The sequence below is a fragment of the Pelodiscus sinensis genome, chromosome 19 (genome assembly GCF_049634645.1).
Source record: "Pelodiscus sinensis isolate JC-2024 chromosome 19, ASM4963464v1, whole genome shotgun sequence".
Classification (NCBI taxonomy): domain Eukaryota; kingdom Metazoa; phylum Chordata; order Testudines; family Trionychidae; genus Pelodiscus; species Pelodiscus sinensis.
The window spans coordinates 29,041,489-29,060,305 of record NC_134729.1 but is presented as its reverse complement, the minus strand read 5'-3'; the positions used below and the strand labels follow the sequence as shown (position 1 = coordinate 29,060,305).

Genomic DNA, 18,817 nt, shown 5'->3' with positions numbered 1-18,817 from the left:
GGGTGTGTAAGGTGCCATAGGACTCCTCGTCGCCTATACTGAGGCAGGGGGCAGCTCTGCTCCTGAGGTGGGCTAGCCGGTGGCTGCCCTGCGAAGCTGCCGGTGGTGGCAAGGCAAGGCAGGCGTGAGCCCTGGGGGACACCTGCTCCCCCAGCTCTTGCTCTGCCTGTCTCACCGTGAGTGTCTCACTAGAGCGAGCGACAGGACCCCTGCCCGTGGGCGTGGCGCGGCGCTGCCTGTGCTGAGCGGGGGTGGGAGCCAGGAATCCTCCTCTGGGTGCAGCCATTGGTTTGCCAGGCTCTGCCTTGTGCTGCGTCTCGCTGGCCAGAGCCCCTGGGGCTGGGAAGCCCTGGCGCGGTGCTCGGGGGTCCCTCCGCGGCAGGCAGGGCGAGGCGGGGGGCTGCTGAAGATGGTAACTCTGTGCCATGCTGTTCTCTCTCCAGAGCAGGGTGAAGCTGCCCAGTCACACTGATGTAAGGAGCCTCTTTTATTCTAAGCCTGCTTGGGTTTCGCGCCCTCTCCTCTGTGCCTCCCCCCCCAGTGTCTTGTGGAGCTCCTGGCTGACTCTCACCCTGCCCGCCTGACGGGCTCAGCTCGCTGACCTGCCCGCTCGCTGGGGACGGCGTGGGCTTTGAAGCCGGGAAGGGTTAATGGGGCCTACGTGCCCATTGCTGGTAGGGCTAGTCCCTGCTCGCCCAGCACTCAACCCTGCCACCAGGGAGTGGGGCCTGCTGGTTAGAGCAGGAGGCCGGGAGTCCGGATACCTGGCTTCTTTCCTGGCTCCAGGAGGCCTAGTGGTTAGAGCAAGGATCAGGCATCCTTCCTGGCTCTGTCTCACTTGTGCAACCACTTTCCAGCCGTGCCCTAGCCTAGGGCGCGGAGCTAGGCAGCTGGGTATGTCGGTCACTGGGGGAGGGACGGGCCCAGCGCCTGGGAGGTGCAGTGTGGCCGTTTCTTTAGCTGCTCTGTGGAGGGTGCTACAGCCAGGGCACTGGGTCCCAGAGCAGCGACATGAGTGGGGGGGTCCACTCCCTTCTTCCCACCCGCCACGTGCAGGCTACAGCCTGACTCAGCCAAGGCTTGGGGGGACCTTTCCCTCATGTGACTCCCCCAGGGTCCCGGGATGGGGACTCGGTGGCAGGCGGGAGCAGAGCTTGACCCCAGCGTGGGGGGAGGCTGAACAGCACTTTGCCCGCAGGGGCTAAGCATGAGCACCTGGTTCACAGGCCCCGCGTCTGGTGAACCTGTCGACTGCCCCGTTGCCAAGGGCAGCCTGGCGCTGGGACAGCAGGCCTGGGGCAGGGGGCAGGGCAGCTGCTCAGCGCATCATTTACCCAGCGAGCGGCACATGGGCCCCTAGTGCCTGCAGGGCGCCCGAGGGGCCTGGGCCGGAGTCCCTGAAACCCAGCGAGCTGGACCTTCCTCCTCCAGTCCGGAACCCGTCTCCTGTGTGTCGCCCTCAGCCCCCGTGTGTCTGCGCCCGCCCTCGCTCCTTTCCCCTTCTCAGCCTCTGCCCTCGCTGCCTGGGGGCTCTGCGGGGAGGCGGGTGTCGGACCGGCCCTGGCCACACGCTGCACTTGTGCCCGTCAGGGTCAGGGCCGGGGTGGGGACTCGGTGGCAGGAGGGAGCAGAGCATGGGGGGAGGCGGAACAGCACTTTGTCCGCCAGCTGGGGCGGAAGGTAAGCTCCCGCCAAGCCCTGGGAGCCAGCCAGGTGGGGCAGGGGGAGGGGGAGGGCAGGGCTTGTCTCTTCTGCCCCCTTTGAAAATTCCAGCAGCAAACTGCAGGCCAGGGAGGAAGGGCCTCGCGGAGCTCACAAGGGGCTGCGCGGAGTGCCGGGGGCAGGTGCTGCTTTGCACCCCGGGGTGCTTCGCCCTGGGCGGAGTTAGGCCTGTGAACCTCCCCAGGGTCACACACCTGCCCTGGGCAGGGCTCTTGCTCCTAGCAGTGGAGAGACGGCAGGCACGTGCCCAGCAGAGGAGGGGCGTGGCGCACGAACACCCCACGTCACCCCACTGGCGCTCCGGGGCGCATCGGCCTGTCCGGCAGGGCTGGGGAACTCGCTGCTTCCTTGGCACAAACATCGGTGAATCCGTGAAACACACCGGCTGGCCCATGTGGAGCCCCAGGCCCCTGGGCTGCTCCTGTTTCAAAGCAGGGAGATCCGGGGCAGTGAAGGCCGGGAAACCAACAGGGAGCTGTTCGTACCCCGCCCCACCCTGTATTATCTCACCACCGCACTGCCCGGCCAGCCAGTCCCTTCCCCCAGCCGCGGCTGGGCACAGCCAGGGCAGAGCTGCGAGCAGCCAGCACAGGAAGGATGCTCTCAAGCCCCTGCCTTTCGCTCTCTCTTGTGTGCTGCAGGGCACCCAGATGATCTTCAATGCAGCCAAGGAGCTGGGGCAGCTGTCCAAACTGAAGGTAAAAGGCACGAGGCGGCTGGGGGCAGTGCAGGGACATTGATCTCGGGGGGACACTGCGCCTCCCCAGAAGCCATAACCAGGGTCCGGCCTGCAGGGGCTAAGCGTCACTTCAGCTTCTCAGAGAAACCAGGCTCCTAAGGCCCCGGTGAAAGGACCTGGGATGGGATCTGGGAGACGTCAGCCACTTGTCACCCCTGCGGAGTGACGTGGCCCAGCCCTGGCCCTCACACGGCCACTTGCTCCTTTCAGGACCACATGGTGCGCGAGGAGGCCAAGAGCCTGACCCCCAAGCAGTGCGCCGTGGTGGAGCTGGCCCTGGACACCATCAAGGTAAATCTGCCGGCCGCCGGGCACCGCTGAATGCAGGCCGAGGGCGAGGGGCCGCGGCAGCCCAGCACGCGAGGCGGCTGCACCAGCCAGCCAGGGACCTGCCGCAGGCGTCCCTGTCTGCCCTTGGCAGCGCTGTGGCCCGAGCGAGGAGTGGAGACCTCCCTGCCGGGGTCTGCCTGGGACTGTGCTCCTCAGCTAGCCATCGAGCCTGGCACCCCTCTCACCCCGTCTCCCCCACAGCAATATTTCCACGCCGGGGGGGTGGGGCTGAAGAAAACCTTCCTGGAGAAGAGCCCCGACCTGCAGTCGCTGCGCTACGCCCTGTCTCTGTACACGCAGGCCACGGACCTGCTCATCAAAACCTTTGTGCAGACTCAGTCGTCTCAGGGTAAGAGACACCACGGCCCCCTTCCCGCAGCTCCCGCCAGCGGCTCCCACGGCCGCTGTGCCCACCTGCTTGACCCGTGTCCGGGGACGTCCAGCCAATGGCCCGGGTGCCACCTGGCGTGCCGGCCTGTGTGGGCAGGGCACCCGCAGTGGGTGCGGCCTGCTCTTCCTCGGGTAGCAGCGAAATAGGATGCGCTGTGGTGGGGCATGGCGTGCAGAGGGCTAGGGGCCGCCCTTCCTCTGCCCCCCGGGGGTGTCGTGCCCTGGCGAGGACAGGGGCCGTGATTCCCCAGGGATCAGTGCTATGAGCACACGCAGCAGGGGGATCTGTGCAAAGGGATCCAGCCAGACTGCCAGGAATAGCAGCTATGCTGGCTGCTTCCTGCATGCCTGGCCTCCGGGCCCAGGGGAGCCAACAGCTGAGGCTAGGGCCGGAGGGGGCCTTCCCAAGGCACCCACTGGGTTTGGTGCGGCAGCTTTTGGGTGCCTGGTTGTCAGAGGTACTGAGGGCCCCAGCCCCCCCTTGGCGGTTCAGGGCATCAGTATCCCGAAAGCCAGGCCCAGGGTCTCCAGCTGGGCACCCCAACTCCTGGCCACTTCCAAAACCGCTTACAAACGAAAATTCTCCGTGTGCTCCAGGGGGGTGGGTCCAGTGCACGGGGCCCAGCAATGACGGGGTTAACCCCGCAGCGTCACTGGGGGCTGCACTGTGCCCCCCCCCATTACTGGCCCCGGCTGCCAGCGCTAGGTCCTGCTGGGCAGCCAGGCCACCTCCTATTCTGGCTAGCAGCGGAGCTCCCCACGGCCCAGGCCAGTGGAGGAGGGGAAACCGAGGCAGGGGCTGTTCAGACAGCAGAAGGACTTACAGGGTAAGTGCCCAGTTGACCAGTCAACTACCTGATAAGCAAGTGCTTCTTGGATAGTCGAGTAGGAACTCAACTAGTTGCTCCCCCCCCCCCCCCCCCGCACTGGCTCTATCAGAGAGAGGCAGCCGGGGGGGGGAGGGGCAGGAGCCAGCTTAAAAGCCAGGTCCCCCCAGCACTGTTTCCGCGGGGAGCAGGGGGGAAACGGTGCGAGTGGGGATCGAAACAGCCCCGGCTGCCGCTCCTCTCCCTTCGGAACGTGCAGGGGCTGCGGGCGGCTCTGGTACGTTTCAGTGGGCGAGGCGCAGCGGGGAACCCGCCAGCGGGACCTTTGCTCCCTGCGCGGGTTCCGCTGCCTCCCTCCCTTTGAAACGTACAGGAGCTGCCACGGCTCTTGTACGTGTCGGGGGAGAGACGCAGCGGGATAGCGAGGGCCCCCCGTATCGACTAATCGAGTAGGAATTCCATCGACTACTCGATTAGCTGATTAATTGAAATTGAACATCCCTAAGCCGAACGGCCCACGACTGGCTGTCAGCCATTGCTCCATCGGCAGGGGGCCGGCCAGGCACTGTGGGGCGGGCAGCTTCCATTCCTCGCTGTGTCTGTGTGGGGGGCTTGTCCTGTCTGTCTGGTGCCCGCTGACCACGGCGTGCAGAAGGGGCTGTGCTGGGGGATGGAAATGCTGCCCCCCCCCCCGGCAGGTCCCTGTGCACTAGTGACTCATTACCAGTGGATCGTTATCTGCTAGCCAGGTAGCCCCCGGCGGCCGTAACAACCTGTATGGCAGCACCAGGGAAGGGATGAGCAATGCTGAGCTAAAAGCCCCCTCGCAGCCCGAGCCACGGCCTCGCTGCTCCCCAGATCCTAAGGTGCTGTCGGCAAACCCACGTGGATGCCGCCCCCAAAGTGCTCAGCGCCCCCCCCAGGCGTCCTGCTCCCAGCACCCCCCCACTCCCACGCTGCACTCTGTCTCGCACAATGTCGCTGTAACGTCTTGTTTTGGATTCTCTAGCTGACGCCGGCGCCTGTCTGCGAGATCTGATCGTTCTGTTCTTTTTCTTCCTTATTTTTCAATGTTTTTCCCCTTCCCTTCCACGTGCTGTGTCTCTGTCTCTCTCTCTCTCTCGCTCTTCCCTGTCTCTCCTTTTTACTAGTCCATGGTGGAAAAGGGATTAGGTTTACCCTTAGTGAAGAAATTTATCCTGAGAAGGGTACGTCTAACACTGCCGAACCCCAATGCACTGAGCACTCCCTCCGAACCGGCCGGAGCTAGTAACAGTCCCTCCGCCCCCGCTCGGGGAGCAAAGCCACGGGGCAGCGGGGAAGGGGTGTCGTGTGGCTTACAGGGGCTGTTCGTTCAGGGCTGGGCAGTGCCTGCTCTAAAAGCTGCTGGGGGTGGGAGGGAGGAGGTGACTGTGTCTGTCTTTCCTGCCTGCCAGACCCCTACCCTCCCTGTGCCCCATACAGGGACTTCTCCCCAGTCCCCTCCCCCCAGGTCGTCCCTGCTTAGCCTCCGGGTACACTCCTAGGCCCAGACGCGCCAAGCGCCTCACTCAACCACAGCTGCCCTGCTGAGGTGGATGGGCCTTTCCCACGGAGAGCTCCACCAAGCCTGGCTGTTTCTCGTCGGCTCACTGCTGAGGGAAGGTCATTAGCCAAGGGCCTGGCCAGCCAGGGGCTCGCTGGGTGTCTGCCCACCTCGATGGGCAGCCTTTAGCTCAGGGGCGCTCTAGCTCGACTCGAAGCGATGGGCTGGAGGCAGGAATCGCTGGGTACCGTTATACGGCCTGTGCTCTGATCACGGCGGCCTCTTCTGACCAGGGACCCTAGGGCTCGGGATTATTCTGTCTGCCAGGCCCCTGCTGGGCAGGCATTCACAGCACCCACACGTGTGTGGGACGGGAAAGGGAGCTCCCCCCACCCCTGCGTGCGGTGGCTCCAGCACAGCGTCCTCCCAGAGCCTCAGCCGCCTGCCGCCATGGACCCAGCGCTTGGGGGAGGACACGGAGCGCAGGGCGGGGTGTGGGACGCGGGAACCTGACCCAGAGGGGGCCCGGAGGCAGCCACCAGCCCCCGAGCCTCAGGGAGACTCTTACTAGCCTTGCTCCGGGTGCAACTTGCCCTGCCCGCCTGAAGCAAGTGGAATGATTGCAGCAAAAGGTGGGGGTGGGGGGCTGCCCCTCCCCCGCGCAGCTTGGCCCCGCCCCTTGCATTATTCCCGCCCTCGTCTGTCGGTGCCGTGCGGCCTGGGGCGGGGGGGGCGCTGCCTTTCGTGGTGTCCATGCTTGCACTGAGCACTGGGATGATCGCTCCTCCCTCCCTCCCCCCCCTCGGCTAATGGGCTGAGCGAGTTTCAGCATGTGACTCGGGGGCGCGGGGGGGGGGGGAGGCGTAGCTCTAGCGGGAAAAAAAAAAGCACCATGAGCGCGAAAGGCTCTGGAGCCAGCACAGGGCCCCTCACGCCCCTGCCTGGATGGGGCTGGATGCACCTGCCACCTCCCGCACGTGACTCCCGTGCTGCAGCACAACCCTCTGCCAGGCGCGCGCGCCGGTAGCTGCTCGCAGTAGTAGGTCATTATCCTCTACCATGCACCCACTTGGCCATTAGGTTAAAAGTCCCAGGACAGACTGTATGAGCCACATGGCTGCGTGGGCTAGAGGCTGAGCCGTTGCCCCTCCCCCAATGAGGGGATCCTCCAGTGTGCACCCCCGCACACACGAAGGCTGTCTCCCCGCTTTCTGGTGTACCACCCTCCCTCCCCCCCGTCACCAACCTTGGGAGGTCAGTAAAGGTCTATGCTTAATCGCCCCCCCCCCCCCAATCTGGCTGTAGCTCACCTTAATCCCTGGGCATGAGGGGCTGGCCAAAGTTTCCTCTAAACTGTTCCATCCATGTGTGGCTTTTTCACATCCGTGTGTGGAATAAATTGTATGTGCACCAAGGCATGTGCAAATGTGCACCACCAACTGAAACACAAACGTAGCTGTGGGCGCTCGGCTACTCAGCTGGGTGCCATTGGACGCTCGCCCAGCTGCCAGGGAACAGTGGCCCCAATCTTATCCCCATAGTTGGATTCCCACTGGGCCAATGAGCTGCAAGCAAACCCCTTGGGAGACCCCCCCCACCCCGACCCCAGATGCGATCAGCTAAAAGCCAGCTGCTGTGGCTGGAGCAGTATTCCTGCCCTGGGATCCATGGCCTTTGCGCATCAGCCCCAAACCCTGCAGAACAGGACGGTTCCCTCTGGTCCCGCGTTAGCCTTTCCGGCTCTGGCTGGGGTTGTTTCCCATGGTGTTTGTTTGGAAGATTCCGCCCCCCCCCCCATTTAAATGTCCTACCCCCATTCCTGTTGGCCTGCATTGGTCATAATCCCGTCCAACATGCCGCACCATGCGCCTGCCCCGTCCGCGCGCCCCTTCCTATGCCCCCAGCTGCATGCAGCACCCCAGGGAGCCCTGCCTGGCCAGAGAGCCGTCTTGCTGGCCAGGATTTGCCTGCAGGGTGGGGGGGGGCAGAATGGGGTGGGCGAGCTGGGGAGGTGCTGGTGGGCTCAGGTCACATGAGCTTGTGCGCTGCTAGACTGGGACTGTGGCATTCTGGGATCCTGGCGGGGGCTGGGATCGTCACGGACAAGCTGCGGCCAGAAATCTGGTGGGCTCTATGCCGATGGACCCAAACAGCCCTGGTGAAAGGTGGCGGGTGGGCACAGAGCCACGTAGACACCCCCCCCCCCCGCAGCTCATCAGCAGCGCCAGGCAGGGCACGCCGACTCCAGGCTGCCTTGCCCGTGTGGCCTTAGCCGCAGTCTGGGAAATCACCCCTGCCAGGGGCAGGCTCCTCCGCTCCGGGGCTCCCTGGCTGGCCACAGCGTGGCAGGTGGGGCTGTGGGGGCCTTGCAGCTGCGCCCGGGCGTGGCTGGAAAGGAGCAAACCCGGCGCACGTGGCCCTTGCTCTGCTCAGACGTGGCCCCGGCCCGGCTGAGATACACGGGACGGCCCCGGGCCAGGCGCTGCCACCCCGCTCCTAACGGCCGTTTTGCAGTGCAAGTAGCCTGGGCACTGCCGTGGCCTGTGTGAACCCGCCTCCTCCCCCTCTCGGCCAATGGGAAGGGCACACTGCAGCCGCTGCCTCCTCCTTTCATCCCCAGGCATTGGCGCAGAGCCGGCCTGGGTCCTATGGGGGCAGGATCAGCCAGGCCTCCTGGGTCAGCCACAGCCGGGCAGAGCCTGGCCACGAGACCTGGCATTAGAGCGGCACCTGGACATGCAACCCCAGAGCAGCTTCCCCTTGCACTGGGCCCCGGGCTGGAGCCGGCCCTGGGAGGGGAGAGCCCAGAGCCATGCGGACTGGGCGTCTGGCCCAAGAGACACAGCGCTGGGCAGGACGCTGGGCAGGACCCCGCCAGCCCACCCTGCTTCTGTGCAGCGGAGCGGGGGTGCTTGGGCCGACGGCATTGGGGCCGGATGCAATCTCCTTTAACCAGCGTGGCCCGGGGCGGCTGTGCAATCGCTCCAGCGTGCCCGGGGGGGGGGAGCCCGAGCGCACGTGGAGATGCCCGGGGCCCAGCCCGAGGGACGGAGAAGGAAATACTGTACCAGGGGCGCAGCGGGACAGCCCCGAGCTCCTTGCACCGGGGCCCTGCTGGGGATGCGAGCCCCGGCCTGCAGGGAGGGCAAGGCTGTGACTCTCTCCACAACCCCTGGGCCAGCTCGCCCGGCCGCGGGGGGGGGGGGGCGGAATGACCCGTGAGCAGTTGTGGCCTCTGCCTTTGAGATGCTCAGCACAAGCTGGTGACCTGACTCCACCGGCGGGGGCGGGGGCGGGGGCGGGGGCGGGGGCAGGGCTTGGCCTGCCGGGCGTGCTGGGCCGGGGGTCACACCGTGCCTTGCTGCAGGAGCTGGCGTGGACGACCCGGTTGGGGAGGTGTCGATCCACGTGGAGCTCTTCACTCACCCTGGCACCGGGGAACACAAAGTCACCGTCAAAGGTTGGTACCGGCCGTGGGGCAGGCCCAGCTCAGGGAGGGGGGCAGGACGCAGGGACGTCTCCCAGCACGTTGGGGCCCTCGTCACTAGCCTGGCCGGGCCAGGACACTGACTTGCCCCCAGGGTTGGGGCGCCGCACTGACGGCTGTGGCCGAAGGCCGGGCACGGACACCCCTGCCCTCTCCCATAGGCAGCGCCCGCCAGCTGACTCTTTCCTTTCCCCCAGTCGTGGCGGCTAACGACCTCAAGTGGCAGACGTCCGGCATCTTCCGGCCCTTCATCGAGGTCAACATCATCGGGCCCCAGCTCAGCGACAAGAAAAGGAAATTTGCCACCAAGTCCAAGAATAACAGCTGGGCCCCCAAATACAACGAAAGCTTCCAGTTGTGAGTGGCTTCGGCACTGCTCATTCCCCTCCGCCCCCAGCGGACCTGGGATTTGCACTTGGCCAGGAGAGGGGGGATGCAGCGGCACCGGGCTTCTGACCCATGGGCTGGAGGGGAGGGGCTGGGCTTCTGGTTGGGGGACTGGGGCAGAGGGGCGCTGGGCTTCTGGCCGATGTGCTGGGGGGGGCGCTGGGCTTCAGGCCGATGCGCTGGGGGGGGTGCTGGGCTTCTGGCCGATGCGCTGGGGGGGGCGCTGGGGGGGCGCTGGGCTTCAGGCCGATGCGCTGGGAGAGGGGGGCGCTGGGCTTCAGGCCGATGCGCTGGGAGGGGGGGGCGCTGGGCTTCAGGCCGATGCGCTGCGGGGGGGGCGCTGGGCTTCAGGCCGATGTGCTTGGGGGGGGGCGCTGGGCTTCAGGCCGATGTGCTTGGGGGGGGCGCTGGGCTTCTGGCCGATGCGCTGGGGGGGGGGCGCTGGGCTTCAGGCCGATGCGCTGGGGGGGCGCTGGGCTTCTGGCCGATGCGCTGGGGGGGGGGCGCTGGGCTTCAGGCCGATGCGCTGGGGGGGGGCGCTGGGCTTCAGGCCGATGCGCTGGGGGGGGCGCTGGGCTTCTGGCCGATGCGCTGGGGGGGGGCACTGTGCTGTTCAACGTGCCGCCTGAGGCTGCTCAAACATCCCCTCCCCCCCCACGATGACTTTTGGCGGGGAATCAGGTTTTCTGCTAAAGTCCGTTTGTCACAAAAATGGTCTGAGTGCCGGCATTACATCTCCCATGATGCACTGTGGCCAGGGATTCCCATGATGCATCACCTGGCTGGGGAGGGACCCCATGGGAGATGTAGCCCCCCCCCCAGCAGAGAATGGGCACATGACGCTCCTGAACTGTTTCTCCCATGAGTCTCTGCGGCTGGGGCCCCACGATGCTCTCCCCTCTGAGAAGGGCTTTACCCCAGCGCGAGAGCCCGGCCTGTGGAGTAGAATGGATGCCGTAAGCATCTGAACTACAGTTCCCATGAGGCATTGCAGCACCATTTACAGCTGGGCCAGCGCTGGCGTCAGGCGGGAGGGGAGCCTCACCAGGATTGGTTTTAATTAGTCACAATTATTCGGCCAACGGCAGCTGTCACAGCACCTGCTTTGGTTTCTGGCGAGACTGAATGGCAGGCGTGACCGGCCGTGCGGTGCCTGTGCCGCTGTCCTGCTCTGGCAGCTGCGGGCACTGCGGACGGGCGGCCCGGCTCAGCAGCCTCACCCTGTGGTATCCGGGTGGCCGTAGCTTGCGGAAAGCCCCGCCGGGCACGTACACACCGGCTGTGACGGACCGGACCGGGTCGGGTCTGGGCACAGCTGAGGGCGTCCGCTCAGGGCAAATTGCTCAAATCCGGGGCTCCTTACAGCCCCCAGATTGGAGACTTTCCCAAACAGGCCACACACCAGTCCCCAGAGCGCTTCAGCTGCCTGCCTGAAGCATCACAAGCAAAACCCCTCCACACCCCAGCAATATCCGTGCCCCAGATGGCCCCGGGCCTATACACAGGTGGGGGGTCCTAGCACCCAATCCCACCTACCCCGAACAAGTTCTGTCCGGTTCCAAGAAACCAGCCACAGATCCCTGGTCAATTTACCCTCTGGACCTTACCCACAAATCACGCTGGGCCAATCCTTTAGCATCTACCATCTAAAGGTTTATCACTACAAGAAAGCAAAGCACGAGAGTGAGGTTGCTAAAGTATCAGACATTACATGCATCGAATCTCCCAGTTCTCAATGCAGGCTGTATCAGAGATGTTACAGCTGCTGGCTTAAAAGGCCTTGTTGGACATCCTAGGTCAGGATGGGTCCACAGGTCTTCCCGGCTCGTGATCCCCTACGAGGCTGCATCTGGGGTCAGGAGCAGATCTGAGTCCAACATGGAGACCACATGGCCTATTTATCCCTCCTTCCTGGTCTCTTCCAAGCTGGCTAGAGTCACATGGTCTCTGACCAGGCACCTAGATTCCTGCCCAGGTGGGTCTTGGGTACTTAAGGGCCCTATTGTCCCTGGAACCTTGCTAATTAGCATGTCCAGAGGGCAAGCCCATGGCTCAAGCACATTCAGAGAGATGTCCAGTCGCCATGCAGAGTACAGAGCCCTGACTCCACACACAGACATTGTACAGAGATATGAAGAGCAGATACAGAATCAGAAGAAAGTAGCTTTTGTTTGACCCCTCACATGGCCCCCTTTGTACCACTTTTGGGGCAAACACCCCCCCCTATGGGTGCAGCAGTGACCCAGCTGCTCCCCTCACAATCCAGTAACGTGACAGTGGCCCCCTCAGGGGGCCTGGCTGGCGCCCAGCTCAGCCCTGCAGCTCTCCCAGCCTGAGGGCGATTCCTGGGCAGTAACCGTGTCTGTCCCCGCGCAGCACCCTGAGCAGCGAGACGGGCCCCGAGTGCTACGAGGTGCAGGTGTGCGTCAAGGACTACTGCTTCGCCCGCGAGGACCGCACCGTGGGCATCGCCGTGCTGCAGCTCAAGGACATCGTGCACCGGGGCAGCTGCGCCTGCTGGCTCCCCCTGGGCCGGCGCATCCACATGGACGACACGGGCCTCACCGTCCTCCGCATCCTCTCGCAGCGCAACAATGACGAGGTGGCCAAGGAGTTCGTCAAGCTCAAGTCAGACACGCGCTCGGCCGAGGAAGGCAGCAGTTAGGGGCCTGAGCGGGCGTAGAACCCCCCCGCCCCTTTTCTACAGCACCCGCCAGCCACGTAAAAGCCATACCGGTCGTCCACAGCCCCCAGCAGGTAGGGAAGGGAGCCCGCTCCGGGCAGCCATTCTCCCAAGCAGGCACCCGCCTCCCAGTGCCAAGGATCAAAGCTGACACCCTGGGCCCCTCCCTGCACCCCTGGGTACAGCTCAAGGGGCCAGCCCCAGCTGCTGTGGGGCAGGGAGGACACAGCCCCCAGGGAGTGCCGGCTGCCCTTGCTGTTGGCAGGGCGGATTTAGTGCCGCTTGCTGAGCCTGTTCCTCTGGCGGCAGAGGGTGGGAGAGGGGGAGCGGGGCCTGGAGCTAACCACGAAACAAGAACGTTTGAACAAACACGAGCCACCCACTATGGCTGCAAGTTTGGCCCAGTGCTGCCCTCAGCTTCCCCGGGGAAACAAGGCTTGATCCCAGCCTTCCCCCACTCGTCCCTGAGCTCCAGGAGAATCGCCCTAGTTGGTAGCAGTATGGGGGATATGCCACATCATTGAGTAGGTTGGTTCTCTCCAGCAGGCGGCAGCATCACCTCCAAACCGCGCTGTGGTCAGGGCAACCTCATTCAGCAATAGGGATGGGCACAGAGAGGCTGAGCCAGGGTCTCCCAGGGCTTCCTGCAAGGAGTGTGGCTGCTAAGGACACACATGGGCTAGCGTCAGCCTGCTCTGGCTGGCAGCTCGGGGAGGCCCCCGTCTCCCGTCCCCTGGGCCTGTGCAGGCACGGCCAGAGCAGCTCAGTCTGTGTCAGGAAAGGGGGGCAGGTGCGAAGCAGGACCAGCTCCCCCTCCCCCCCAAGGCTGCAGACACAGGAGGCAGAGACGTGCCAAGGACCCAGGGTCCCAGACGGGCTCGGCAGGGCTTGCAGGGGGCAGGGAGCAGCAGAGCTGGTACCAGGCGGATGCCTTGTGAGCCCAGTTAAAGGATCCTGATGTGCAGCGGCAGAGCCAGCGCCTGCCTCGGGGCCAGGCTGTGCCACGGACAGCGCCTTCCGAGCATCCGCCCCCCGCCCCGCCCGCCTGCAGCCCTGCCTCGGGGCCAGGCTGTGCCACGGACAGCGCCTTCCGAGCATCCGCCCCCCGCCCCGCCCGCCCGCAGCCCTGCCTCGGGGCCAGGCTGTGCCATGGACAGCGCCTTCCGAGCATCCGCCCCCCGCCCCGCCCGCCCGCAGCCCTGCCTCGGGGCCAGGCTGTGCCACGGACAGCGCCTTCCGAGCATCCGCCCCCCACCCCGCCCGCCCGCAGCCCTGCCTCGGGGCTGACGCAGCTTCCCTGGGAGCAGCAAGGGGGCTGGTGCCAAGGGCCCGGCCTTGCCTCCTGCAGGAGAAGTCAGCTGGGGGCGGCGAACCCTCCCTGCCGCAGCCCGGGTGCAAGTGAGGTCACTGCAGGAGGGGGAGGGGGAGGCTCCCCAGGAGGTTGGGGCACCTACCGGAGAAGAGGTGAAATAGACCTGCCTGATCCAGCCCTCAGCCCCCCCCCCCACACTGCTGGGGCCGGACTCTCCTCCTAGCCGGGGCCACCGCTCGCTGCCAGGGGAGGGCCATACACCCCTCGCTGCCCCTGCTGGGAGAGCCGCTGCCGCCCCAGCCTGGCCCTGAGGGGGTGGGGAGCTCAGCAGCAGGGCGGGGGGCTCTTGCCTGGTCCCCTGCAAAGCCCTGAGAGCAGGGGGAGGCACAAGGGCTTTATCCCCTCCCCCCGGTAGGGTCTGAGCCCAGCTCTCCTGAGCGCCCCCCCCCCCGTGAGCCAAGCCACAGCCCAGGGAGCCCTTCAGTTCAGCCGTGAGCTCTGGCACATGCCCAGGCTGGGGGCCAGCCGCAGAGAGCTGCCAGCCCTCCCTCCCCTTTCCGCCCCCCCTCGGGCGCCCTGCTGGGGAGGGGAGTGGGGTCACGCCCCACAGCGCAAGGGGGCACAGCAGTGGGGCCATGCCCGGGGCAGCATTCCCCGCTTTGCCAGACCCCGGTGCACGGGGCCCCTAGGCCAGGCTGGGCTCCGCTGGTTCTTAGCCACAGCTGGATGAGCGATGGCTGGGCCCGAGGGAAAAGGGCTCCAATGAGTCCAGGCCCCTGCGGTGGAAAGTCAAGAGCCTCGCGCTGCTCCATGGGCGGCCACTGCCCAGGAAGGAGCCTGCATGCAGAACAGCCTCACCTCCCCCTTGGCCGGGGGCAGAACTGGCCTGCCTGGGTCCAGCCTCGGGTCCCCCCGCGCTGGCAGCAGCCCCAGTGACTCAGCCCCACCCAGGCCCCCGTGGACGAGGGGCTCTGCCAGTTGCATCGGACTGTCACACCCAGCAGCGCAAGGGGCCCCGCCGTGGGGCCACTCCCCTCCCCCTCCGAAAGGCTTCCATGGAGCCGGCTCCGCAGGGCCCAGCCTGCTGCTCCCCGTTCGGGGCACACAACCTCCTACCTCCCGCAGCTACGAGGGCACAAGCCTCCACCCGCCAGCACAGGCTCCCCCAGCCCCCCAGGCTGGGCGTATGCCAGGGGGAGGGGCGGGCCAGCCCAGCCCTGCCGGCCGCTCGGTCTGCGTGTGAATAGCTGTGCATGCAGGCCCGTTGCCTGGCCACAGGGTCTCCATCGGCCCCGGGCCCTGCCCCAGGCCCTGCGCTGCCCACTCACTTGGAACAGCTGAGCCAGCGGCTCAGAGCCCTGCCCATCTCCCCAGCCAGCCTACCTGGTCCGTGGGTCCACAGCCCTCCCCCTCCTCTCAGAGCACCCAGGCAGCTGCCCCTCCAGGGTAACCAGCCCCCAGTCTCCCACAAGGACCGGTGGCTGAGAGCTGGCAGCCCCCCATTCCCAGAGCCTCCTGTTTTAGCAGCAAGCCCCCTGTGCCCGTCAGACCGTGCCACCCAGTGCTCTGCCCAGGGCCCTAGCAGCCCTGCAGCCAGCACAGAGGAGAAGGCCCCTGGCCCCAGAGGGCATTGAAGGCCACGAACATCAGGCCCCTTTCCCCGCCCCACTGCGGGGACCTGGCCCCGTACAGCAGCCGGCCCTGGCAGCCTGGGGCCAGCGTGCACCAAGGAGAGCCTGGGCCTGCCTGTAAACAGCGGGTGGCACCACGGCTGTGCCAGTGCCAGGGCCCTGCTAGATGCTCCAGGGAGCTGAGCGCACAAACCCAGCAGGCGGGAGCTGGGGGGCTGGTGCAAGTCTCCCTGGAGCTGTACTCAGTGCGGGGTCTGGGCCTGTGAGACACGGGTCAGAGCCCCTATGCAGCTCCTGTCTTTCACCCTCCCCCCCCTTCCCCAGGCAGGGGCACCAGACCTCATCCGCTCCCAGCCCCTTTCCGGAGCACGCGCCTGGGACCAGAGGGTTGGCTGCTCCCCCCTTTCAGTTCAATGTTTACACACTGGTTCCAGTGGCAACGGGCCCTGCCACCCGCCCCTGCACAGACTGACCTCAGCCCCACCTAGCCCCTCGCCGAGCCCTGGGGCTACTGCAAGGTGAGCCCCGGGCCCCCGGCCCCGTCCAACACGCCCCTTCGAGAACTTCCAGTTGGCATGTGATTGAAACTCTCCTGCTCGTGTAGCACATCTGTCAGCGGCGGCCTGTGTCTGTCCATCCCTGGCCGGCGCAAACAATGGTAAACATGGATGCATGACAGTGAGATGTTTTGCACTATTTTGACTTTTCTGGGCTCTGTAAAATAATTTTATTATACCTGACAGTAAAAAGAAAAGCACACCTGACCGCCAGCTCCGGCTCCTGCGTGCTGCGGCCCTCGCTCCGCCCTTCCGCTATGGGCGAAGAAACTAACCCCCGGAGCAATGGCCTGTGCCAGGCTCTGCGCCCCAGCCCCCGAGCAGTGCAGCCCAGCTCCAGCTGCCAACCCAGGCTTTGATCATTGAGGCACGGGGGGGGGGTCCCTACATTAGCAGGTACCACACGATCTCGGAGGCCCTGGCTAGTTCTCTGAACAGCCCTCGGTGCACAGTGGCAGTACATAAAGCCTCTGATAGGGGCAGGGAGGGGGAATCGACTGGTCGACTGACTGTCCGATAAGCAAGTGCCTGTCAACTAGTCCTTAACATCCCTCAACCTCAGCCACTACCATGAACAGCCCTTGCTTTTGGCATCCTGGCCAGAGTGGTAGCTGCCCCCCCCCCTTCCAGTTTCACTCCTTTGTTGGAAAGGCCCAAAACTAACTACCTAGAGTCTGCAGGAGCAAAGAGTGAGGGGGGATTTGAGAGCAGCCTGCAACTCCCTGAAGGGGGTTCCAAAGAGGATGGAGAGAGGCTGTTCTCAGTGGGGGCAGAATGAGGAGCAATGGGCTCTAGTTGCAGTAAGGTGACGGAGAATTTTAAGCCGAGAGTTCGGATGGGGGCCCAAAACCCCAACCAAATCAATTCCAGACACCTTCTTGAGCAACCAGCTTGAGTCAGGAATGCATTCCAGGGCAGAGTTCTCCAGGAGACTCTCAGGAAACGTTTTGCAGCTTCCCAAACAAGAGGCAATGTCTTTTGTACTATCTTACATGGTAATCACCCTTTCCCCACTGACCACTTCCAGCTGCATGCACACACAGGTCATGCCCCTTTGCACCAAACTCCCTCCAGCCCCTCACAGGCCCTTTTCAGGCCTTACAACAGGTTCAAACCAGTTTCACCGATCCCCTCCTGATTGTATATCTGTGTCCAAGCACGGCCCTCTTTACAAAGACCAGACTTAACATCCAGGTCACACAGGGGTCATACTGACAACAATTAAGTTTATCCTTCATTCCCCCCTTTGATCCACTTGTGGATCACAATTCATCTGAAGCATCCTTTCCCATTCATCCGCAAACGTGCAAGTGTCTTTGTAGTTTCTCGGGAGGGTTCTGTACATTTAGCAGAAGCATCTGTTGTACCTTGTTTTCTGCTACGTTCTCTAGCTTTTGTAAGCACCTTTTAATCCAGCATAAGGCTAGCTGGATCATTATGTATATAGAGCATATTAAGACAAGGAACATCAATATTCCTCCCACCACCTTCTTCACGAGTTTGCTTAACCCTATTCCCAACCAATTCAAAGGATTCCAGTCTTGCAACTGCTCTAAATGTTTTTGTCTGGACGGACAACTTTGGATTCCTTTTATCCTTGTGGTTAGGTTTGAACGCACATCAGAAACTTTAACACAACACTCTGGGCCTATTAATCCACATATCCCTCCCTGAGCTGCTAGTAGATAGTCAAGAGCCAGTCTGTTTTGCTGGGTAAAGATTCGCAATTCATTTAAATTTTCTTGTACCACACCTAGTGCCCCCTCTCTGGTATTCATGAATTTCTCCATAAGCAGGGACATCGTTTTCAAATCAGGATTTGGTTTTGCCTGCCCTTCCCCTGGAATGGTAGTTTCAGCTACTGCAAGGGCAGTTTGTTCTATCCAGTCCATGCTTTCTCCCAAGACCCATCCCACTTGTTCCTGATATGCCCTGGTGGCAAAGTGTCAACGAGCCTCATAACTGGTGCTACGAGACCGAGATAACAAAACCCTGAGGCATTCTGCGGAAGCCTTTTATAGGCAAATGTACTGCATATCCACCAATAATTATACATGTTCCACGAGTCAGACTGATATATCCTCATGGCTCGGTTTGCAAAGGTGGTGTTACCTTCCTTGCTAAGGTCTGTACTAGTGGGCCCTCCCCATATGGTTGTTATTTCTGGTTTGAATAGAGTGCACCAAAGGTTTGTGGTACACATAGTGGAACCATTACGCCATACATGTGTCTCATCCACCTGTGTTATAATGTGTGTGCAGCTTGATTTCCCGACAAAGGTGGTACCTGTAAGATTCCTACATAGGGGGCTTGTACCACTGAATGAGAATTGGAGGCACCCAGTCTGATTGAACCACACAGTTTGGTCATTTTGTTCCAGGAATGCGTCACTTACTAGTCCAGTTCTGTTTAACGGAAGGGCACCTATTGGGTATCCACTATGCGCGCTTTGTGGTGCCCAGCACACACCCAACAGTTTTGTTTGCGGCTCGTGCCATACCTTCTGCCAGCTGCAGAAAGGTGTTAGTCCCAATACCACCCCCCCTTGGAGCCAAATAAGGCCTATACAAAGGAGGAACAAGAGTTTAGCCATTGTGCAGGGATTGTAATCCTTTCAGCGCTTGCGCGGACGGAGGTTATAAGTAAGACTGGACAAAGGAAAACAGCTTTCAGAAAACCCACCGTCCTCTGTCAAAGTGCCGGTAGGGTCAATGGCAAGGTTGGGTGTAGATTCATGTGGAATGTCAACGTGACTAGTAGGACCAGAAGGGATCTGGCCTGTAGTGAATGAGGTCCAGGTCTTTGATTTCCGATTATGTATATCCCTTGTTCAGGAGAAGTGATTCAATTTCTCTCTCAGAAAGAGGTAGAAAGTCGTTCTCTTCTGGCTCTGGGCTGACAGGTTCAGTAGAAGGCGATATGTCGGGAGAGGCAAATTCACACAACTTATGAGGGTCAACGGTGCAGCGCACGTGGCTTGCGTGTATCCAAGAATCTCGCTCGGCTACCTTCACAGCCGTGTTGGTAGTTTGCAGGACCTGGAAGGGACCATTCCACCTTGGAGATAGGCAGTCTATCCTCTGGAATTCTTTTATCAGGACCAATTTCCTGGCTGCACCTCATGGTAAGGCACATCAGTTGGGACAGGTAAGGCTTCTGCAACCTGAGAGGAGAGACTGAAAGCAATTTTTAGACAGATGTATACAGTATTGAAGTAGTTCATCATA

General features: G+C 63.0%; 1 protein-coding gene across 1 annotated transcript in view; it reads left to right on the top strand.

Annotated features, from left to right (window-relative positions):
- Window positions 1-15,795, top strand: part of UNC13A (unc-13 homolog A) — a 114,912-nt gene extending 99,117 nt beyond the window's left edge. The window contains exons 39-45 of the mRNA XM_075903263.1: window positions 444-473; window positions 2,364-2,420; window positions 2,672-2,752; window positions 2,993-3,140; window positions 8,901-8,993; window positions 9,218-9,377; window positions 11,784-15,795. Coding sequence (XP_075759378.1) covers window positions 444-473; window positions 2,364-2,420; window positions 2,672-2,752; window positions 2,993-3,140; window positions 8,901-8,993; window positions 9,218-9,377; window positions 11,784-12,072 — 858 coding nt within the window. The 3' untranslated portion in view covers window positions 12,073-15,795. The remainder of the gene's footprint in view (window positions 1-443; window positions 474-2,363; window positions 2,421-2,671; window positions 2,753-2,992; window positions 3,141-8,900; window positions 8,994-9,217; window positions 9,378-11,783) is intronic.
- Window positions 15,796-18,817: the final 3,022 nt, after the last annotated feature.